Below are 25,110 nucleotides of genomic sequence, written 5' to 3'. Positions count from 1 at the left end.
AGAAGGAGATCTGGGAAAATATATAATTAAGTTTCAGAGAGCCTGGATATCCCAAATGAGAAAGAATCTGACCTGGTTTGGGGTGAGAGAAGTATATTGTACTATTTCTCCGGAGAAGGTGGGTGCGACTTCAGGCCCGGTGATGCTGGAGGAGGTGTGGAAGGGAGAGGGGTACTACCTCCGTTGGGGGTTCCTTCTGGATAATCCCAACGTGGAGCTAGGAGGCAGCGCTTTTTTGGAGGCTTGATTTCCCGCGTGTTTCCAGGCTGGAGCGTGGATCTCCCGGAGGTACAAGGTTGGTCCCCCATAAGGATTATAGGACCCGGGTGTCAGCTCTCTCCGGTGGGCCCTGGCGAAGCCAAGAGACCGGAGATGGCGGCGGGTCCCCTCCAGGCACAGAGCTTCCTCCGGGTTTCTCTTTTTCCGTATTTCCTGTATCCTGAGACGTATATCCCCTCTCCGCCTCGCTCCCTACCCCACCACATTTTAACGTTTCTACAAGGATGGGTCTTTAAAAAAACGATGCTCATATTTAATATAATGTTTTCCCCATCCCACCCCCCAGTGTAACTAAATCTGTGAACAGTCTTATACTGTCTATGAAATTCTAAGTTACAAGAAATTTAGGTTTACTCATAAGTGGTAAACTCTGCGTAGATTGTTGAAAGGCGCTTGGTGTGGGGGCGGGGCGGCGGTGGGGGGGAGGAGAACAAAGAGGTGATTGAAGAGCTAAGAGCTTTACGATCTAGTTGCAGAAGCACAACACAGAGCCATGAAACAATCTACGACCATTTAGAAAGCAATATACAAACGTCTTAGTTGACTAAAGTGCAGAATAGCACACCAGCCACCAGCACTGACCGTGGAAATTGAATGTAGAAAACAAATTCATCGTATGTCATAGAATCTAAGATTACTTTCTTCTTCATATTTTAACAAATTAGAAATCTCTGAAGGCTTACCTTTTAAAAAATATTTCAACATCTAGGAAATCTCTGACAATTGATGGTATATCATACTTTCGTTGTCAATTTTTTATCTTTTCTAGAGTTAAGGAAAATAATGATTCATCCTCCTATGGCTGGTGTATTATATTCTGGGATATACGGTAAGCAACCGGAAGAGGGTGCACTGTGGCTTAGAATAAAAGGCTATTGGAACGTCTTAGACCTTCCTCATTCACATCCATCTCCCTTTGGCTATGGACACACTTTTCCAGCACTGTCCCCAGTGTTTTTTAATGTAGAGAGTTCAATCCTTAATGTCAAAATAGAACTGACTTTTAAAATACTCTGCTGTTTACAAGCTCTGTGATAGTTAAGTAGTTGATTAAGCACTTGAGGCTTTCGTTTCCAGGAGATAATAATTTCTTCCTTGTAAAACTATTGCCATAATCAGGGATAATGCATTTAAGACACTTACTATGATTACCTCTCATCTCCACCACCACTACCTTCTTTCAAATACTAGTGCTTCCCTTTACACAAACTAGATACTCAGTAAATGTTTGGGAAATAAATGACCCTGTGGTTTTCTACCAGATGCTACTTATAAAGACAAGAAACGTAGCAGTAAGTTAATGAAAAGATGTGAAGGGAAATACAAAGAAAAAATGCTCTAGAGCTAGAAGAACAGTTGGGACTAGGCATAAAGATGTGGGAGTTAGCAACATAGAATTGGTAGTTGAAGTCATGAGTGATGTTCCCAAGAGAAAATGTAGAGGAAAAGAGAAGTGGGCTGCTAAAGGCAGACTATTGAGCAATTAGAGTCAGAAGAGGAGAAGCCTGCTGCAAAGGCTGAGAAAGAGTGGCCAGATTCAGAAGAGAGGGTGCCAACCCAAGGTTTCTCACTCTTGGCACTATTGACATTTGGGGACAGATCACTCTTTCTGGTGGGAGCCTGTCCTGTGCACTGTAGGATGTTTAACAGTATCCCAACCCAGGCCAATAGCATGCCCCCCCATCCTGCAACTGCCTCCAGGTGTGGTAACCAGAAATGTCTCCAGGTACTCCCAAATGTCCCCTGGGGGGGAAATCATACCTTTTGAGAACAGTTGATCTAGCCCTAATCCTCCAAACGTGCTCCTTTCCTACTCTTCATTTCAGTGAATGTCACACTTCTACCCAGTTGTACAAGTCAAACCTTGGAGTTTTGTGTGTGTGTGTGTGTGTGTGTGTGTGTGTGTGTGTGTGTGTGTGTATATATATATATATATATATATATCAGACTATTTATTATTTCCCAAAGTAAATGTAGTAATATTTTCACAATCTTTTTACAGGGGTCTCTAAATCTTGCAAGACAAAAGACTTTAAGAGTAAAATTGGAAATTAAGTTGTTTTATAGCTATAGATATAGTTTTAGTAAATTAAGAGAAATATGTGCGTATTTTAGTAAAATGACTGGAATTAAAAATTGTATCAAATCCAGGTGGGTTTGATTTATGGGAAACATTTGACTTGAGTTGAAAACATTCCCAACTTAGAGCTGCTGACATCAACCCGAACCATTTATACTTTAAATGGATTTATTTATTTTTATTTTAAACTGCATTAAGATGCATATAACATAAAATTGACCATATTAACCTTTTTTAAGTGTACAGTTCAGTCATGCTAAGTATATTCACAGAGTTGTACAACCAAAGTCCAGAATTTTTTATACCCATTAAACAACTTCACATTTTCCCCTCTCCCCAGCCCTGTCAACCACCATTATACTCACAACTGGATTTTTGTGTTTTTTTGTTATACTAGAATGGAAAACTAAAGCCTTTTACTTCTAGGTTTCAAAATGATTTTTCCCCATCATTTTTTCCAAGTTCAGCCTTTTTTTTTTCAACATTGATGAACTAGCTGCATGTGAAACATGGAACAAGAAGAGGGCATTGCCAAGGTGAAGGACTATAGATCTGAAATTCTTTCATAATTTCAAGTGCTCAAAGGATGACAACAGAGAACAAAACTGAACCCTCTGGGCGATAGTAATCTGTTTTCATTTAGGGTTTTTTAATTGAGGAGTTCGTTGATTCATTGTGTTTTTTCTGGAAATTAGCTTTCATCTTAAGGCCAAGAATTTTTCTCTTCTTTGAACAAATATAAAGGACTTCTCTGTTAATTTTTTTAAGGTAAAAATCTAAGGATAAGAACCATGGAGTCCCTGTAACATTCTCATAAAATGAAAAATAAGAATGATTTGGAGGAAGACTACATGTATTTTTGTGTGTGTGTTTTACTTCAGGTTTTTTTTTTTTTTTTTTGGCACGCGGGCCTCTCACTTGCTGCGGTCCCTCCCCCTGCGGAACACAGGCTCCGGACGCGCAGGCTCAGAGACCACGGCTCACGGGCCCAGCTGCTCTGCGGAATGCGGGATCCTCCCGGACCGGGGCACGAACCTGCATCCCCTGCATCGGCAGGCAGACTCTTAACCACTGCGCCACCAGGGAAGCCCTTACTTCAGGTTTTCAATGTAATATTTCACTTAGAATTTTTTAGAATTCTATGAAACACAAAGAAGAAAGTAAGAAGATCTATTATCTCTCTATCTAGATAGCCTCTATAAACATTCAAAAGATTAAATAAGTAAAAGAGATAAAATAGTGTAAGATTAGAAAAAATTAATACTGCAGAAAGAGCCAATGAAAAGTAAAAATATCCAAAGTTGGCCAGTATAGTCATGATTCAATAATTAATAGCGTGGAGAAGAGCAGAATATAAATTTGTATATGTTTACACAAACACACACATACACACAGATATGTGTGTGAGAGTTGCATCTACCTGCATATGTGTTGCTTTTCATTTCACAAAGTGATCATACATTCACCATTTTGGTAGGGTGTTTTTTTAAAGTTAACCATGTAGCTTGGTGATTTTTCCATGTAACATGTTCTTTATTCTCATTTTTAAAGGTCCTTTTAATGGCTGCACACAAACCCATTGTATGGACTTACCATAATTTTTAATTTAAATAATTAACTATTCATGGATGTTTGTGGATACTTTCATTGTTTCCAGCTTTTAAAATTGAAAATTAATCCATAACCATAAATTCACCTTTTTATAGTATACAATTCAGCATTTTAAAGTATACACAGGGGCTTCCCTGGTGGCGCAGTGGTTGGGAGTCCGCCTGCCGATGCAAGGGACACGGGTTCGTGCCCCGGTCCGGGAAGATCCCACATGCCGCGCGGCTGGGCCCGTGAGCCATGGCCGCTGAGCCTGCGCGTCTGGAGCCTGCAATGCGAGAGGCCACAGCAGTGAGAGGCCCGCGTACCGCAAAAAAAAAAAAAAAAACAAAAAACAAAATAAAGTATACACAAAATTGTGCATCCATTACTACTATCTAATTCCAGAATATCTTTATCACTTCAAAAAGAAAACATGTACCAATTAGCAGTCACTCCCAATCCTCCATCCCACAGCCACTGGAAACCACTAATCTATTTTCTGTCTCTATGGATTTGACTATTCTGGATATTTCATATAAATGGAATCATAGAAATAACAAGATGGCAGAGTAGAAGGACGTGCACTTACTCCCTCTTATGAGGACACCGGAATCACAACTAACTGCTGAACAGTCATCAACAGGAAGACACTGGAACTCACCAAAAAAGATACCCCACATCCAAAGACAAAGGAGGAGCCGTAATGAGATGGGAGGAGGGGCGCAATCACAATAAAATCAACTCCCATAACTACTGGGTGGGTGACTCACAAAGAACACATATAGCACAGAAGTCCACCCACTGGAATGAAAGTTCTGAGCCCCACATCAGGCTTCCCAACCTGGGGGTCCGGCAATGGGAGGAGGAATTCCTAGAGAATCAGACTTTGAAAGCTAGTGGGATTTGATTGCACGACTTTGACAGGACTGGGGGAAATAGGGACTCCACTATTGGAGGGCACACACAAAGTAGTGTGTTCATCGGGACCAGGGGAAGGAAAAGTGACCCCATAGAGACTGAACCAGACCTACCTGCTAGTGTTGGAGGGTCTCCTGCAGAGGCTGAGGGTAGCTGTGGCTCAACGTGAGGACAAGAACACTGGCAGCAGAAGTTCTGGGAAGTACTCCTTGGCGTGAGCCCTCCCAGAGTCGGCCATTAGCCCCACCGAGGAGTCCGGGTAGGTTCCAGTGTTGGGTTGACTCAGGCTAAACAACCAACAGGGAGAGAACCAAGTCCCACCCATTAGCAGACAAGCGGATTAAAGTTTTACTGAGCTCTGCCCACCAGAGCAACACCCAGCTCTACCCACCACCAGTCCCTCCCATCAGGAACCTTGCACAAGCCTCTTAGATAGCCTCATACACCAGAGAGCAGACAGCAGAAGCAAGAAGAACTAGAATCCTGAAGCCTGTGCAACAAAAACCACATTCACAGAAAGATAGACAAGATGAAAAGGCAGAGAGCTATGTACCAGATGAAGGAACAAGATAAAACCCCAGGAAAACAACTAAATGAAATGGAGATAGGCAACCTTCCAGAAAAAGAATTCAGAATAATGATAGTGAAGATGATCCAGGACCTCAGAACAAGAATGGAGGCAAAGATCGAGAAGATGCAAAAAGTTTTAACAAAGACCTAGAAGAATTAAAGAACAAACACCTAGAAGAATTAAAGAACAAATGAACAGGGATCAATAATACAATAACTGAAGTGAAAAATAAACTAGAAGGAATCAATAGCAGAATAACTGAGGCAGAAGAACGGATAAATGACCTGGAAGACAGATGGTGGAATTCACTGCCACAGAATAGAATAAAGAATGAAAAGAAATGAAGACAGCCTTCAGACTTCTGGGACAACATTAAAGTCTTCATTCATTAAAGACTTCATTCAGCCTTCACAGACTTCTGGGACAACATTAAAAGGAACAACATTCGCATTATAGGGGTCCCAGAAGGAGAAGAGAGAGAGAAAGGACCCGAGAAAATATTTGAAGAGATTATAGTGAAAGATTCCCTAACATGGGAAAGGAAATAGTTAATCAAGTCCAGGAAGCACAGAGTGTCCCAGGCAGGATAAACTCAAGGAGAAAGATGCCGAGACACATAGTAATCAAATTGACAAAAATTAAAGACAAAGAAAAATTACTGATAGCAACAAGGGGAAAACTACAAAAAACATACAAAGGAACTCCCATAAGGGTAACAGCTGATTTCTCAGCAGAAACTCTGCAAGCCAGAAGGGAGTGACATGACATATTTAAAGTGATGAAAGGGAAGAACCTACAACCAAGATTACTCTTCCCAGCAAGGATCTCATTCAGATTTGATGGAGAAATCAAAAGCTTTACAGACAAGCCAAAGCTAAGAGAATTCAGCACCAACAAACCAGCTCTAAAAGAAATGCTAAAGGGACTTATCTAAGTTGGAAACACAAGAGATGAACAGAACCTACAAAAAAACCCCACCCATAACAATTACAAAAATGGTAATAGGAACATACATATGGATAATTACCTTAAACATGAATGGAATAAATGCTCCAACCACAAGACACAGGCTCGCTGAATGGACACAAAAACAAGACCCATATATATGCTGTCTAAAAGAGACCCAGTTCAGACCTAGGGACACATAGAGACTGAAAATGAGAGGATGTGAAAAGATATTCCATGGAAATCAAAAGAAAGCTGGAATAGCAATACTTATATCAGATAAAATGAGTTTAAAATAAAGACTGTTAAAAGACACAAGGAAGGATACTACATAATGATCAAGGGATCAATCCAAGAAGAAAATATAAAAATTATAAATATATATGCACCCAACATAGGAACACCTCAATACATAAGGAAACTGCTAACAGCTATAAAAGAGGAAATTGACAGTAACACAATAATAGTGGGGGACATTTAACACCTCACTTACACCAATGGACAGATCATCCAAAAGGAAGTTAATAAGGAAAACAGGCTTTAAATGACACAGTAGATCAGATAGGTTTAATTGCTACTTATAGAAAATTCCATCCAAAAGAGCAGATTACACTTGCTTCTCAAGTGCACACAGAATGTTTTCTAGGATAGATCACATCTTGGGTCACAAATCAAGCCTCAGTAAATTGAAATCATATCAAGATTCTTTTCTGACCACAGTGTTATGAGATTAGAAATCAATTACAGGGAAAAAACAGAAAAAACACAAACACATGGTACCTAAACAATATGTTACTAAATAACCAAGAGATCACTAAAGAAATCAGAGGAAATCAAGAAAAATACCTACAGACAAATTACAATGAAAACACGACAATCCTAAACCTAAGGGATGCAGCAAAAGCAGTTTGGTATAAAGAGGCAAGTTTATAGCAATACAAGCCTACATCAGAAACAAGAAATATAAATAAAATTTCTAACATTTCACCTTAAGGAATTAGAGAAAGAAGAACAAACAAAACCCAAAGTTAGTAGAAGGAAAGAAATCATAAATATCAAGCAGAAATAAATGAAATAGAAAAAAAGAAAACAGTAGCAAAGATCAATAAAACTAAAAGCTGGTTCTTCGAGAAGATAGACAAAATTAATAAACCATTAGGCAGACACATCAAGAAAAAGAAGGAGAAGACTCAAATCAATAAAATTAGAAAGGAAAAAGGAGAAGTTACAACAGACACTGCAGAAATACAAAGCATCGTAAGGGACTACTACAAGAAACTCTATGCCAAAAAAAATGGACAACATGGAAGAAATGGAAAAATTCTTAGAAAAGCACAACCTTCCGAGACTGAACCGGGAAGAAATATAAAATATGAACCGACAAATCCCAAGTAATGAAATTGAAACTGTGATTAAAAATCTTCCAGGGCTTCCCTGGTGGAGCAGTGGATGAGAGTGCGCCTGCCAATGCAGGGGACATGGGTTTGTGCTCCAGTCGGGGAGGATTCCACATGCCACGGTGCAGCTGGGCCCGTGAGCCATGGCTGATAAGCCTGAGCATCCGGAGCCTGTGCTCCACAACGAGGGAGGCCACAACACTGAGAGGCCAGAGTACCACACACACAAAAAAAACTTCCAACAAACAAAAGTCCAGGACAAGATGGCTTCACATGTGAAGCCTGTCAAATATTTAGAGAAGAGTTAACATCCATCGTTCTCAAACTCTTCCATAAAATTTCAGAGGAAGGAACACTCCCAAACTCATTCTATGAAGCCAACATCACCCTGATACCAAAATCAGACAAAGATACTACAAAAAAAAAATTACAGGCCAATATCACTGATGAATATAGATGCAAAAATGCTCAACAAAATACTAGAAAACAGGATACAACAACACATTAAAAGGATTATACACCATGATCAAGGGGGACTTATCCCATGGATGCAAGAATTCTTAAATATATGCAAATCAATCAACATGATACACCATATTAACAAATTGAAGGAGAAAAACCATATGATCATCTCAATAAATGCAGAGAAAGCTTCCGACGAAATTCAACACCCATTTATGATAAAAACCCTACAGAAAGTAGGCATAGAGGGAACTTTCCACAACATAATAAAGGCAATATATGAAAAAACCACAGCCAACATCATCCTCAATGGTGAAAAACTGAAAGCATTTCCACTAAGATAAGGAAGAAGTTGCCCACTCTCACCACTATTATTCAACATAGTTTTGGAAGTTTTAGCCACAGCAATCAAAGAAGAAAAAGAAATAAAAGGAATCCAAATGGGAAAAGGAGAAGTAAAGATGTCACTGTTTGCAGATAACATGATACTATACATAGAGAATCCCAAAGATGCTACCAGAAAATTACTAGAGCTAATCAAGGAATTTGGTAAAGTAGCAAGATACAAAATTAAGGCACAGAAATCTCTGGCACTCCTATACACTAATGATAACAAATCTGAAAGTGAAATTAAGAAAACACTCCCATTTACCACTGCAACAAAAAGAATAAAATATCTAGGAATAAACCTACCTAAGGAGAAACAACCTGTATGCAGAAAACTGTAAGACACTGATGAAAGAAATTTTAGATGATACAAACAGATGGAGAGATATACCATGTTCTTGGGCTGGAAGAATCAACACTGTGAAATGACTATACTACCCAAAGTAATCTACAGATTCAATGCAATCCCTATAAAACTACCAATGGTATTTTTCACAGAACTAGAACAAAAATTTCACAATTTGTATGTAAACATAAAAGATACTGAAGAGCCATAGCAATCTTGAGAATGAAAAAACGCAGCTGGAGGAATCAGACTCCCTGACTTCAGACGATACTACAAAGCTATGGTAATCCAGGAAATATGGTACTGGAACAAAAACAGAAAATAAGATCAATGGAACTGGATAGAAAGCCCAGAGATAAACCCACGCACATATGGTCACCTTATCTTTAATAAAGGAAGCAGGAATGTACAATGGAGAAAGGACAGCCTCCTCAATAAGTGGTGCTGGGAAAACTGGACAGGTACATGTAAAAGTATGAGATTAGATCACTCCCTAACACTATACACAAAAATAAGCTCAAAGTGAATTAAAGACCTAAATGTAAGGCCAGAAACTATCAAACTCTTAGAGGAAAACATAGGCAGAACACTCTATGACATAAATCACAGCAAGATCCTTTTTGACCCACTTCCTAGAGAAATGGAAAGAAAAACAAATGGGACCTAATGAAATTAAAAGCTTTTGCACAGGAATGGAAACCGTAAATGAGAAGAAAAGACAACCCATAGAATCGGAGAAAATATTTGCAAATGAAGCAAGTGACAAAGGATCAATCTCCAAAATTTGCAAGCAGCTTATGTAGCTCAATATCAAAAAAACAAACAACCCAATCCAAAAATTTGCAGAAAACCTAAATAGACATTTCTACAAAGAAGATACACTTATTGCCTTCAGTCACATGAAAGAATGCTCAACATGACTAATCATTTGAGAAATTCAAATCAAAACTACAGTGAGGTATCACCTCACAGCAGATAGAATGGCCATCATTGAAAATCTACAAATAATAAATGCTGGAGATGGTGTGCAGAAAAGGGAACCCTCTTTATTCTTTTTTTTCTACATCAATTGGAGAATAATTCCTTTACATTGGTGTGTTAGTTTCTGCTTTATAACAAAATGAATCAGTTATACATACACATATGTTCCCATATCTCTTCCCTCTTGTATCTCCTTCCCTCTGAGCATCCCCATCCCACCCCTCCAGATGGTCACAAAGCACCGAGGTGATCTCCCTGTGCTATGTGGCTGCTTCCCACTAGATATCTATTTTACGTTTGGTCGTGTATATATGTCCATGCCACTCTCTCACTTTGTCACAGCTTACCCTTCCCCCTCCCCATATCCTCAAGTCCATTCTCTAGTAGGTCTGTGTCTTTATTTCTCTCTTACTCCTAGGTTCTTCATGACATTTTTTTTCTTAGATTCCATACATATGTGTTAGCATACGGTATTTGTCTTTCTCTTTCTGACTTACTTCACTCTGTATGACAGACTCTAGGTCCATCCACCTCACTACAAATAAGACAATTTTGTTTCCTTTTATGGCTGAGTAATATTCCATTGTATATATGTGCCACATCTTCTTTATCCATTCATCTGATGATGGAGACTTAGGTTGTTTCCATCTCCTGGCTATTGTAAATAGAGCTGCAATGAATATTTTGGTACATGACTCTTTTTGAATTACGGTTTTCTCAGGGTATATGCCCAGTAGTGGGATTGCTGGGTCATATGGTAGTTCTATTTGTAGTTTTTTTAAGGAACCTCCATACTGTTCTCCATAGTGGCTGTACCAATCCACATTCCCACCAGCAGTGCAAGGGTGTTCCCTTTTCTTTCTTTTTTTTTTTATAACATCTTTATTGGAGTATAATTGCTTTACAATGGTGTGTTACTTTCTGCTTTATAAAAAAGTGAATCAGTTATACATATACATATGTTCCCATATCTCTTCCCTCTTGCATCTCCCTCCTTCCCACCCTCCCTATCCCACCCCTCCAAGCAGTCACAAAGCACCGAGCTGATATCCCTGTGCTATGCGGCTGATTCCCACTAGCTATCTACCTTACGTTTGATAGTGTATATATGTCCATGTCTCTCTCTCGCTTTGTCACAGCTCACGCTTCCCCCTCCCCATATCCTCAAGTCCGTTCTCCAGTAAGTCTGTGTCTTTATTCCTGTCTTACCACTAGGTTCTTCATGACATTTTTTCCCCTTAAATTCCATATATATGTGTTAGCATACAGTATTTGTCTTTCTCTTTCTGACTTACTTCACTCTGTATGACAGACTCTAGGTCTATCCACCTCATTACAAATAGCTCAATTCCGTTTCTTTTTATGGCTGAGTAATATTCCATTGTATATATGTGCCACATCTTCTTTATCCATTCATCCAATGATGGGCACTTAGGTTGTTTCCATCTCCGGGCTATTGTAAATAGAGCTACAATGAACATTTTGGTACATGACTCTTTTTGAATTTTGGTTTTCTCAAGGTATATGCCCATTAGTGGGATTGCTGGGTCATATGGTAGTTCTATTTGTAGTTTTTTAAGGAACCTCCATACTGTTCTCTATAGTGGCTGAACCAATTCACATTCCCACCAGCAGTGCAAGAGTGTTCCCTTTTCTCCACACTCTCTCCAGCAATTATTGTTTTGGTTTTTTTTTTTTTTTGTGTGTGTGTGTGGAACGTAGGCCTCGTATTGCTGTGGCCTCTCCCATTGCAGAGCACAGGCTCTGGACATGTAGGCTCAGCGGCCATGGCTCACGGGCCAAGTCTCTCCATGGCAAGTGGGATCTTCCCGGACTGGGGCACGAACCCGTGTCCCCTGCATCGGCAGGCAGACTCTCAATCACTGCGCCACCAGGGAAACCCTGTTTCTAGAATTTTTGATGATGGCCATTCTGACTGGTGTGAGAAGATATATCATTGTAGTTTTGATTTGCATTTCTTTAATGATTAATGATGTTCAGCATTCTTCCATGTGTTTGTTGGAACTCTGTATATCTTCTTCGGAGAAATGTCTATTTAGGTCTTCTGCCCATTTTTGGATTGGGTTGTTTGTTTTTTTGTTATTGAGCTGCATGAGCTGCTTGTAAATTTTGGAGATTAATCCTTTGTCAGTTGCTTCATTTGCAAATATTTTCTCCCATTCTGAGGGTTATCTTTTGGTCTTGTTTATGCTTTCCTTTGCTGTGCAAAAGCACTGAAGTTTCATTAGGTCCCTATTGTTTATTTTTGTTTTTATTTCCATTTCTCTTGGGGATGGGTCCAAAAGGATCTTGCTGTGACTTATGTCATAGCGTGTTCTGCCTATGTTTTCCCCTAAGAGTTTGATAGTTTCTGGCCTTACATTTAGGTCTTTAATCCATTTTGAGCTTATTTTTGTGTATGGTTTTAGGGAGTGATCTAATTTCATCCTTTTACATGTACCTGTCCAGTTTTCCCAGCACCATTTATTGAAGAGGCTGTCTTTCTCCACTGTACATTCCTGCCTCCTTTATCAAAGATAAGGTGACCATATGTGCGTGAGTTTATCTCTGGTCTTTCCATCCTGTTCCATTGATCCATCTTTCTGTTTTTGTGCCAGTACCATACTGTCTTGATCACTGTAGCTTTGTAGTATAGTCTGAAGTCCGGGAGCCTGATTCCTCCAGCTCCTTTTTTTGCTCTCAAGATTGCTTTGACTCTTCGGGGTCTTTTGTTTTTCCATACAAATTGTGAAAATTTTTGTTCTAGTTCTGTGAAAAATGGCAGTGGTAGTTTTATAGGGATTGCATTGAATCTGTACATTCCTTTGAGTAGTAGATTCATTTTCACAATGTTGATTCTTCCAATCCAGGAACATGGTATATTTCTCCATCTGTTTGTATCATCTTTAATTCCTTTCATCAGTGTCTTATAATTTTCTGCATACAGGTCTTTTGTCTCCTTAGGTAGGTTTATTCCTAGATATTTTATTCTTTTTGTTGCAATGGTAAATGGGAGTGTTTTCTTGATTTCACTTTCAGAATTTTTATCATTAGTGTATAGGAATGCCAGAGATTTCTGTGCATTAATTTTGTATCCTGCTACTTTACCAAATTCATTGATTAGCTCTAGCAGTTTTCTGGTAACATTTTTAGGATTCTCTATGTATAGGATCATGTCATCTGCAAACAGTGACAGCTTTACTTCTTCTTTTTCGATTTGGATTCCTTTTATTTCCTTTTCTTCTCTGATTGCTGTGGCTAAAACTTCCAAAACTATGTTGAATAAGAGTGGTGAGAGTGGGCAACCTTGTCTTGTTCCTGATCTTAGTGGAAATGCTTTCAGTTTTTCACAATTGAGGATGATGTTGGCTGTGGGTTTGTCATATATGGCCTTTATTATGTTGAGGAAAGTTCCCTCTATGCCTACTTCCTGCAGGGTTTTTATCATTAATAGGTGTTGAATTTTGTTGAAAGCTTTCTCTGTATCTATTGAGATGATCATATGGTTTTTCTCCTTCAGTTTGTTAATATGGTGTATCACATTGATTGATTTGCATATACTGAAGAATCCTTGCATTTCTGGAGTAAACCTCACTTGATCATGGTGTATGATCTGTTTCCTGTGTTGTTGGATTCTGTTTGCCAGTATTTTGTTGAGGATTTTTGCATCTATTTTCATCAGTGATATTGCCCTATAGTATTCTTTCTTTGTGACATCCTGGTCTGGTTTTGTTATCAGGGTGATGGTGGCCTCGTAGAAGGAGTTTGGGAGTGTTCCTCCCTCTGATATATTTTGGAAGAGTTTGAGAAGCATAGGCGTTAGGTCTTCTCCAAATGTTTGATAGAATTTGCCTGTGAAGCCATCTGGTCCTGGGCTTTTGTTTGTTGGAAGATTTTTTATAACAGTTTCAATTTCATTGTTTGTGATTGGTCTGTTCATATTTTCTATTTCTTCCTGATTCAGTCTTTGGAGGTTGTGCATTTCTAAGAATTTGTCCATTTTTTCCAGGTTGTCCATTTTATTGGCATAGAGTTGCTTGTAGTAATCTCTCATGATCTTTTGTATTTCTGCAGTGTCAGTTGTTACTTCTCCTTTTTCATTTCTAATTCTATTGATTTGTGTCTTCTCCCTTTTTTTTTGATGAGTCTGGCTAATGGTTTATCCATTTTGTTTATCTTTTCAAAGAACCATCTTTTAGTTTTATTGATCTTTGCTATCGGTTCCTTCATTTCTTTTTCATTTATTTCTGATCTGATTTTTACGATTTCTTTCTTCCTGCTAACTTTGGGTTTCTTTTTGTTTTGCTTCCTCTAATTGCTTTAGGTGCAAGGTTAGGTTGTTTATTCGATATGTTTCTTGTTTTGTAAGGTAGGCTTATATTGCTATAAACTTCCCTCTTAGAACTGCTTTTGCTGTATCCCATAGGTTTTGGGTTGTTGTGTCTCAATTGTCGTTTGTTTCTAGGTATTTTTTAATTTCCTGATTGATTTCTTCAGGGATCACTTCGTTATTAAGTAGTGTATTGTTTAGCCTCCATGTGTTTGTATTTTTTTTACAGATCTTTTCCTGTAATTCATATCTTGTCTCATAGCGTTGTGGTCAGAAAAGTTATTTGATACAACTTCGATTTTCTTAAATTTACCAAGGCTTGATTTGTGACCCAAGATATGATCTATCCTGGAGAATGTTCCATGAGCACTTGAGCAAAATGTGTATACTGTTGTTTTTGGATGGAATGTCCTATAAATATCAATTAAGTCCATCTTGCTTAATGTATCATTTAAAGTTTCTGTTTCCTTATTTATTTTCATTTTGGATGATCTTTTCATTGGTGAAAGTGAGGTGTTAAAGTCCCCTACTGTGAATGTGTTACTGTCGAGTTACCATTTAATGGCTGTTAGTGTTTGCCTTATTTATTGAGGTGTTCCTATATTGGGAGCATAAATATTTACAATTGTTATATCTCCTTCTTGGAGCAATGCCTTAATCATTAAGTAGTGTCCTTCTTTGTCTCTTGTAATCATCTTTATTGTAAAGTCTATTTTGTCTGATATGAGTATTGCTACTCCAGCTTTCTTTTGGTTTCCATTTGCATGGAATAACGTTTTCCATTCCCTCACTTTTAGTCTGTATGTGTCCCTAGGTATGATGTGGGTTACTTGTAGACAGCATATATATAGCTCTTGTTTTTGTATCCCTTCAGCCAGTCTGTGTGTTTTGGTGGGAGCATTTAATCCATATTCATTTAAGGCAATTGTCGATATGTATATTCCTATTCCCATTTTCTTAATTGTTTTGGGTTTGTTATTGTAGGTCTTTTCCTTCTCTTGTGTTTCTTGCCTAGAGAAGATTCTTTTGCATTTGTTGTAAAGCTGGTTTGGTGGTGCTGAACTCTCTTAGCTTTTGCTTGTCTCTAAAGTTTTTAATTTCTGCATCCAATCTGAATGAGATCCTTGCTGGGAAGAGTAATCTTGGTTGTAGGTTCTTCTCCTTCATCACTTTAAATATTTCCTGCCTGTCCCTCTGGCTTGCAGAGTTTCTGCTGAAAGAGTAGCTGTTAACCTTATGGGGATTCCCTTTTGTGTTATTGGTTGTTTTTCCCTTGCTTCTTTATTATGTTTTCTTTGTATTTAATTTTTGACAGTTTGATTAATATGTGTCCTGGCATGTTTCTCCTTGGATTTATCCTGTATGGGACTCTCTGTTCTTCCTGGAGTTGATTAGCTACTTCCTGTCCCATATTTGTGAAATTTTCAACTATAATCTCTTCAAATATTTTCTCATTCCCTTTATTTTTCTCTTCTTCTTCTGGAACCGCTATAGTTCGAATGTTGGTGCATTTAAAGTTGTCCTAGAAGTGTCTGATACTGTCCTCAATTCTTTTTATTACCTTTTCTTTATTATGCTCTGCAGTAGTTATTTCCACTATTTTATCTTCCAGGAACTGATCCGTTCTTCTGCCTCAGTTATTCTGCTATTGATCCCTTTTAGAGTATTTTTAATTTCTTTTATTGTGTTTTTCATCGTTGCTTGTGTCATCTTTAGTTCTCCTAGGCCTTTATTGAATGTTTCTTGTATTTTCTCTATTCTATATCCAAGATTTTGGATAATCTTTACTATTATTATTCTGAATTCTTTTTCAGTTAGACTGCCTATTTCCTCTTCTTTAGTTAAGTCTGGTGGGTTTTTATCTTACTCCTTCATTTGCTTTGTGTTTCTCTGTCTTCTCATTTTGCTTATCTTACTGTGCTTCAGGTCTCCTTTTTGCATGCTGCTGGTTTGTAGTTCCCATTGTTTTTGGTGTCAGTCCCCAGTGGCTAAAGTTGGTTCATTGGGATATGTAGGCTTCCTGGTGGATAGGACTAGTGCCTGTGTTCTGGTGGATGAGGCTGGGTCTTGTCTTTCTGGTGGGAAGGTCCACGTCTGGTGGTGTGTTTTGGGGTGTCTGTGGACTTATTATGATTTAATCAGCCTCTCTGCTAATGGATGGTGTTGTGTTCCTGTCTTGCTAGTTGTTTTGCATAGAGTGTGCAGCACTGTAGCTTGCTTTTCATTGAGTGACGCTGGGTGTTCATGTTGAGATGGAGATATCTGGGAGATTTTCGCCGTTTGATATTACATGGGGCTGGGTGGTCTCTTGTGGATCAGTGTCCTGAAGTTGGCTCTGCCACCTCAGAGGCTCAGCAGTGCCTCCTGGCTGCAGCACCAAGAGACTTTCATCCTCATGGCTCAGAATAAAAGGGAGAACTAGTAGAAATAAATAAAGAAAGAAAGAGGGTAAAATAGAATAAAGTAAGATATAATAAAATAAAGTTATTAAAATAAAAAGTAACTATTAAGAATTTATTTACGTATTTTTTTTTTGCCGTACACAGGCCTCTCACTGCTGTGGCCTCTCCCATTGTGGAACACAGGGTCTGGACGCACAGCCTCAGTGGCCATGGCTCACGGGCCCAGCCTCTCTGCAGCATGTGGAAGCTTCCTGGACCGGGGCACAAACCCACGTCCCCAGCATTGGCAGGTGGACTGCCAACCACTGCGCCACCAGGGAAGCCCTAGAAAAAAAATTTTTTAAAAGGAAAAAGAAAACAAATGAAAACGGAGGGATAGAACCCTTGGACAAATGGTGAAAGCAAAGCTATACAGACAAAATCTCTCACAAAAGCATACACATACACTCTCACAAAAAGAGGAAAAGGGGAAAAAATAATAAATCTTTCTCTCAAAGTCCACCTCCTCAGTTTGGGATGATTCGTTGTCTATTCATATATTCCACAGATGCAAGGTACATCAAGTTGATTGTGGAGCTTTAATACGCTGATTCTGAGGCTGCAGGGAGAGATTTCCCTTTCTCTTCTTTGTCTGCACAGCTCCCGGGGCTCAGCTTTTTATTAGGCCCTGCTGTACGTTTAGGTCGCCGGAGGGCTTCTGTTCTTTGCTCCGACAGGACGGGGTTACAGGAGCCCCTGATTCGCGGGCTCTGGGTCACTGATGCTGGGGGGAGGGTGAGGCACGATGCGGGGCGTGTCTGCGGCGGCAGAAGCCAGCGTGTCTTTGCACCAGCCTTAGGTGTGCCGTGTGTCCTCCCGGGGAAGTTGTCCCTGGATCCCGGGCCCTGGCAGTAGCGGGCTGCACAGACTCCCGGGAAGGGCGTTGGGCATAGTGATCTGTGCTCTCACACAGGCTTCTTAGTGGCGGCAGCAGCAGCCTTAGCGTCTCATGCCCGTCTCTGTGGTCCGTGCTTTTAGCCGCGGCTCGCACCCATCTCTGGAGCTCTTTTAAGTAGTGCTCTTAATCCCCTCTGCTCGCACAGCAGGAAACAAAGAGGGAAGAAAAAGTCTCTTGCCTCTTCAGCAGGTCCAGACTTTTCCCCAGACTCCCTCCCTGCTAACCGTGGTGCACTAAACCCCTGCAGGCTGTGCTCATGCTGCCAACCCCAGTCCTCTCCCTGCGCTCCGACCAAAGCCCGAGTCTCAGCTCACAGCCCCGCCTGCCTCGGAGGGTGAGCAGACAAGCCTCTCGGGCTGGTCAGTGCCGGTCGGCACCGATCCTCTGTGCGGGAATCTCTCTGCTTTGCCCTCCGCACTCCTGTTGCTGTGCTCTCCTCTGCGGCTCCGAAGCTTTCCCCCTCCGCCACCCGCAGTCTCTGCCCACGAAGGGTCTTCCTAGTGTGTGGAAACCTTTCCTCCTTCACAGCTCTCTCCCACTGGTGCAGGTCCCGTCCCTATCCTTTTGCCTCTGTTTATTCTTTTTTGTTTTGCCCTACCCAGGTACGTGGGGAGTTTCTTGCCTTTTGGGAAGTCTGAGGTCTTCTGCCAGCGTTCAGTAGGTGTTCTGTAGGAGTTGTTCCACGTGTAGATGTATTTCTGTTGTATCTTTTTTTCTTTTCCTTTGCACTTGTCTATTTTCATTCGCAGTGCACCCGGCTCTTCAGACCAGAGATCCTAGTGTGAAACTGCGGCACCCAGCACCTCAGCTTTCCAGGCCGTGTGCCTGCTTTCATGTTTTAAAATATGTTTTTTTTCCTGCTGTTCTGATTGAGTGATTTCCATTATTCTTTCTTCCAGATCACGTATGCATTCTTGTGTATCACTTGGTCTGCTATTCATTCTTTCTTGTGTGTTTTTTATTTAAACTATTGATTAATTGTAATTTGTCCTTTTTCATATTTTCTACTTCCTTTTAAAATGTTTACTGTGTACATCAATTATTTTCTCTAATTTAGTCATCCCTTTTATTTCCATTGTTTTGAATTATTTATTCAGTAAATTGTTTATTTCTGTTTTATTATTTATTTTTTCAGGGAATTACTCTTGCTCTTTCAGTTGAATGTAGTTCCTCTGCCTTTTCATTTTGTTTTACTTTCTCAAACCCTATGAATTTAGGTGGGACACTTACCTATTGTGGTCTCGAAGGGTTGTTCTTATGTAGAAGCTTCCCTATACAGTATGCATGTGTCCAATGCCTTTGGTGGAAATATTTGAAGTGGACGTATGTCACGTTTTTCCTCAGGGTGTGTTGGCAGATATCACCTTTGTATGGAGTGGACTTGGAGATGGATGGACTAGAGCTGGCAATGTGTGTGAGGAAGAACTTCCTCTCTGCTCAGTGGCCATCACTGCCTTATTGGGGATGGGGACTGATCCCAAGTTGCTGGAGTAGAAGCCCTGTGGGTCTACCTGCTCTGGCTGTTTCCTTTACATGTGTGTTTTTTCTCTTCCCACACAAGGACTTTTGTTCCAGAGTAGGTGATTGCAAGAGCAAGTGGCATCCATAGAGTTCTTATGTGCTACCTCTACAGCTGGTTCTGTTCAGATGCAACCAGGGGTGCAAGGCCCCTTTGTCCCTCAGAGCTGATCACTGCCCTCAGCCTCCACCACCCCTACCCTGTTGTGGAACAGATCTGCAGTTCTGGCTTGAGCTCATGTGGAACTTTTTTTGTGTATCAGGAGGTGAGCTGTGATAGAACAATCACCATCATAGATCTGGTGGCTTCTGAGGAGCTGCTTAAGGGAGTGTCAACAGTGGTTGCCACTGCACCACTCAGTTTCCACCCTGGAACCAGGATTCCTCTGTTTCCTAAGGTCTAGTCTTTTCCCTAATCATGGGTGCCCCATGTACACTGTTGTGCTCTTGCATGAAGTGAGTAGAGCGGGGTGTTTGCTGTGCTCAGGCTGGGGTTTAACACAAGGCATTCATGGGAAACCCAGAAACTTGATTACACCTCTCTCCACCCTGCTTTGGGGGCAAGTCCCCTTTGTCTTCCATAGTTGAGCACTGTCCCCAGGCTCAACCTCTCCTGCCCAGTTGTGGAACCACTCCACATTGTAGGCAGTGCCTGCATGACCTTTCTGCATATATCAGGAATGAGCCATGGTGGAGTTGCAATCGTCCGAGGTCTGGGCTGCTTCTGTGTTACTGCTTGAATATGGACCAACAATGGCACATGACACCCCACCAGGGCTCCACCCCGGGATTGGGTCACTTCTACGTCCCATTGTTGTCTTCTTCCTTGTCATGGCTGACTTATAACCAGTGCCACACTGTGTCATGGAGTGTGGGGGCTGAAACACTTGCTGGGTTTTGGCTGGGATGTACGGCTTGGTGGTCATAGGAAACCCAGCAGCTTCCCTGCCTCAGAAGCTAGCCAGTGCTGGAACACTGCTGTTGAGTGGAGTCCAGGCTTCACATTACACTTCTTTTAGTCACAGAGATGCTCCAACCAACTATGGATGCTTGTTTCCCCCATGAAAGACTTCAGGACAGGGTCACCCAATCTGTGGCTTGAACCACTCACTCACCAGGGGAGGTGTCCAGCTGTGTAATCTCCTTTTTCTTATGAATCCTCTCCCAAGGGCTCAGGTCTCAACTCAATAAGTTTTCTTCCCTTCCTACCTGATAATGTGTGTATCTTTCTTACAGACATGGTTGTAACAGGAGTCCTTCTTCCAGTTTCCAGTTAGTTTTCAGTGAGTATTCTTCCACATGTAGATGTATTCTTCATGTGTTCATGGTGGGGTGGGGGGTGAGCTCCATGTCCACTTACTCCACCATCTTGATTCCTCCCTCCCTTCTCTATTGTTCTCTTCCTCTTTTAGTCTCTTCCATTGTGGTTTAATGATTTTCTTTATTGGTATGTTTGGGTTTCTTCTGCTCTAGTATTTGTGTATCTACAGCTGGGTTTGATGTACGTTTACCATCATGTTCACATGTGTTGACTTAAAAGTATATCTACTTGTTTTAAACTGATAGTCAGATACATTCTAAAAGATCTACATTTTTACACCTTACTCAAAATGAAAATAAATAAGGAAACACAAGAATTAAATGATACATTAAACAAGATGGACTTAATTGATATTTATAGGACATTCCATGCAAAAACAACAGAATACACATTTTTCTCAAGTGTTCTTAGAACATACTCCAGGATAGATATCTTGGGTCACAAATCAAGCCTTGGTAAATTTAATAAAATTGAAATTGTATCAAGTATCTTTTCCGACCACAATGCTATGAGACTAAATATCAATTACAGGAAAAGATCTGTAAAAAATACAAACACATGGAAGCTAAACAATACACTACTTAATAACGAAGTGATCCCTGAAGAAATCAAAGAGGAAATCAAAAAATACCTAGAAACAAATGACAATGGAGATACAAAGACCCAAAATCTATGGGATGCAGCAAAAGCAGTTCTAAGAGGGAAGTTTAGAGCAATAAAATCTTACCTTAAGAAACAGGAAACTTCTCGAATAAAGAACCTAACCTTGCACCTAAAGCAATTAGAGAAAGAACAAAAAACCCCCAAAGTAAGCAAAAGGAAAGAAATCATAAAGATCAGATCAGAAATAAATGAAAAAGAAATGAAGGAAACGATAGGAAAGATCAATAAAACTAAAAGCTGGTTCTTTGAGAAGATAAAAAAAATGACAAACCATTAGCCAGACTCATCAGGAAAAAAAGGAGAGGACTCAAATCAATAGAATTAGAAATGAAAAAGGAGAAGTAACAACTGACACTGCAGAAATACAAAAGATCATGAGAGATTACGACAAGCAACTGTATGTCAATGAAATGGACAACCTGGAAGAAATGGACAATTTATTAGGAATGCACAAGCTGCCAAGACTGAATCAAGAAGAAATAGAAAATATGAACAGACCAATCACAAGCACTGAAATTAAAACTGTGATTAAAAATTGTCCAGCAAACAAAAGCCCAGAACCAGTTGGCTTCACAGGCGAATTCTATCAAACATTTAGAGAAGAGCTAACACCTATCCACTCAAACTCTTCCAAAATATAGCAGAGGGAGGAATACTCCCAAACTCATTCTATGAGGCCACCATCACCCTCATACCGAAACCAGACAAGTATGTCACAAAGAAAGAAAACTACAGGCCAATATCACTGATGAACATAGATGCAAAAATCCTCAACAAAATACTAGCAAACAGAATCCAACAGCACATTAAAAGGATCATACACCATGATCAAGTGGGTTTTATTCCAGGAATGCAAGGATTCTTCAGTATACGGAAATCAATCAACGTGATACACCATATTAACAAATTGAAGGAGAAAACCATATGATCATCTCAATAGATACAGAGAAAGTTTTCGACAAAATTCAACACCAATTTATGATAAAAACCCTACAGAAAGTAGGCATAGAGGGAACTTTCCTCAACATAATAAAGGCCATATATGACAAACACACAGCCAACTCGTCCTCAAGAGTGAAACAGTGAAAGCATTTCCACTAAGGTCAGGAACAAGAAACTGTTGCCCACTCTCACCACTCTTATTCAACATGGTTTTGAACATTTTTGTCACAGCAATCATAGAAGAAAAGGAAATAAAAGGAATCCAAATTTGAAAAGGAGAATTAAAGCTGTCACTGTTTGCAGATGACATGACACTATACATAGAGAATCCTAAGGATGCTACCAGAAAACTACTAGATCTAATCAATGAATTTGGTAAAGTAGCAGGATATAAAATTAATGCACAGAAATCTCTGGCATTGTTATACACTAATGATGAAAAATCTGAAAGTGAAATTAAGAAAACACTCCCATTAACCATTGCAATGAAAAGAATAAAATATCAGGAATAAATCTAACTAAGGAGACAAAAGACCTGTATGCAGAAAATTATAAGACACAGATGAAATTAATTAAAGATGAGAGAAATAGATGGAGAGACATACCATGTTCTTGGATTGGAAGAATCAGCACTGTGAAAATGACTCTACTACCCAAAGGAATGTACAGATTCAATGCAATCCCTATCAAACTACCACTGGCATTTTTCGCAGAACTAGAACAAAAAATTTCACAATTTGTATGGAAACATGAAAGACCCCGAATAGCCAAAGCAATCTTGAGAATGAAAGATGGAGCTGGAGGAATCAGGCTCCCTGACTTCAGACTATACTACAAAGCTACAGTGATCAGGACAGTATGGTACTGTGACAGAAATACAAATATTGATCAATGGAGCAGGATCAAAAGCCCAGAGATAAACCCACACACATATGGTCACCTTATCTTTGATAAAGGAGGCAGGATTATACAGTGGAGAAAGGACAGCCTCTTCAATAAGTGGTGCTGGGAAAAGTGGACAGGTACATGTAAAAGTATGAGATTAGAACACTGCGTAACACCATACACAAAAATAAGCTCAAAATGGATTAAACACCTAAATATAAGGCCAGAAACTATCAAACTCTTAGAGGAAAACATAGGCAGAACACTCTATGACATAAATCACAGCAAGATCCTTTTTGACTCATCCCCCAGAGAAATGGAAATAAAAACAAAAATAAAGAAATGGGACCCAATGAAACTTCAAAACTTTTGCACAGCAAAGGAAACCATAAAAAAGACCAAAAGACAACCCTCAGAATGGGAGAAAATATTTGCTAGTGGAGGAACTGACAAAGGATTAATTTCCAAAATTTACAAGCAGCTCATGCAGCTCAATATAAAAAAAAAAAGCACAATCCAAAAATGGGCAGAAGACCTAAATAGACATTTCTCCAAAGAAGATATACAGACTGCCAACAAACACATGAAAGAATGCTCAACATCATTAATTATTAGAGAAATGCAAATAAAAACTACAATGAGATATCATCTCACCCAGGTCTGAATGAGCATCATCAAAAAATCTGGAAACAATAAATGCTGGAGAGGGTGTGGACAAAAGGGAACACTTTTGCACTGCTGCTGGGAATGTGAATGGGTTCAGCCACTATGGAGAATAGTATGGGGTTCCTTTAAAAACTACAAATAAAACTATCATACCACCCACTAATCCCACTACTGGGCATATACCCTGAGAAAACCATAATTTAAAAAGAGTCATGTACCAAAATGTTCGTTGCAGCTCTATTCACAATAGCCCAGAGATGGAATCAACCTAAGTGCCCATCATCAGATGAATGGATAAAGAAGATGTGACACATATATATAACGGAATATTACTCAGCCATAAAAAGAAACGAAATTGAGCTATTTATAATGAGGTGGTAGACCTAGAGTGTGTCATACAGAGTGAAGTAAGTCAGAAAGAGAAAGACAAATACTGTATGCTAACACATATATATGGAGTTTAAGAAAAAAAATGTCTTGAAGAACCTAGAGGTAAGACAGGAATCAAGACACAAACCTACTAGAGAACGGACTTGAGGATATGGGGAGGGGGAAGGTGAGCTGTGACAAAGCGAGAGAGAGGCATGGACATATATACACTACCAAGCATAAGGTAGATAGCTATTGGGAAGCAGCCGCATAGCACAGGGATATCAGCTCAGTGCTTTGTGACCGCCTGGAGGGGTGGGATAGGGAGGGTGGGAGGGAGGGAGACGCAAGAGGGAAGAGTTATGGGAACATATGTATATGTATAACTGATTCACTTTGTTTTAAAGCAGAAACTAACACACCATTGTAAAGCAATTATATCCCAATAAAGATGTTAAAAAAAATAAGGAAATGAAATTGAGTTTTTTGTAGTCAGGTGGATGGACGTAGAGTCTGTCATACAGAGTGAAGTAAGTCAGAAAGAGAAAGAGTAATACCATATGCTAACACATATATATGGAATCTAAGAAAAGAAATGTCATGAAGAACCTTGGGTTAAGACATGAATAAAGATACAGACCTTCTAGAGAATGGATTTGAGGATATCAGGAGGGGGAAGGGTAAGCTATGATAAAGTGAGAGAGTGGCATAGACATATATACACTACCTAATGTAAAGTAGATAGTTAGTGGGAAGCCGCCTCATAGCACAGGGAGATCAGCTCGGTGTTTTGTGACCACCTAGAGGTGTGGGATTGTGCTGGTGGGAGGGAGGGAGACGGAAGAGGGAAGAGGTATGGGAACATATGTATATGTATAACTGATTCCCTTTGTTATAAAGCAGAAACTAACACATCATTGTAAAGCATTTATATTCCAATAAAGATGTAAAAAAAATAAATAATCAGCATCCTGAAACAAATATATATATATATATATATATATAGAGAGAGAGAGAGAGAGAGAGAGAGAGATAGACTGTTATGCAAAAACCTCAAGGGAAGCACAAATCGAACACGTATAATGGCAGGGACATTCAAGATAATGGAGGAGTAAGACGTG

General features: G+C 39.7%; 1 protein-coding gene and 2 long non-coding RNA genes across 3 annotated transcripts in view; 1 reads left to right on the top strand and 2 right to left on the bottom strand.

The window, feature by feature from the left end:
- Positions 1 to 25,110, bottom strand: part of LOC309977759 — a 984,496-nt gene that overhangs the window by 406,256 nt on the left and 553,130 nt on the right. The gene's annotated exons all lie outside the window — the stretch shown is intronic.
- Positions 1 to 25,110, top strand: part of LOC309977760 — a 946,815-nt gene that overhangs the window by 848,523 nt on the left and 73,182 nt on the right. The gene's annotated exons all lie outside the window — the stretch shown is intronic.
- On the bottom strand, positions 102 to 308 carry NBDY (negative regulator of P-body association; the record flags this gene model as incomplete). The annotated part of the gene is made up of 1 exon (XM_082864133.1): positions 102 to 308. The coding sequence occupies one exon, from the start codon at positions 306 to 308 to the stop codon at positions 102 to 104; it is 207 nt and encodes a 68-aa protein (XP_082720259.1).

This window comes from Leucopleurus acutus (genome assembly GCF_964270905.1).
Source record: "Leucopleurus acutus genome assembly, chromosome: X".
Classification (NCBI taxonomy): domain Eukaryota; kingdom Metazoa; phylum Chordata; class Mammalia; order Artiodactyla; family Delphinidae; genus Leucopleurus; species Leucopleurus acutus.
The sequence above is the reverse complement of the archived record's forward strand: the minus strand, read 5'-3'. Positions and strand labels throughout refer to the sequence as shown.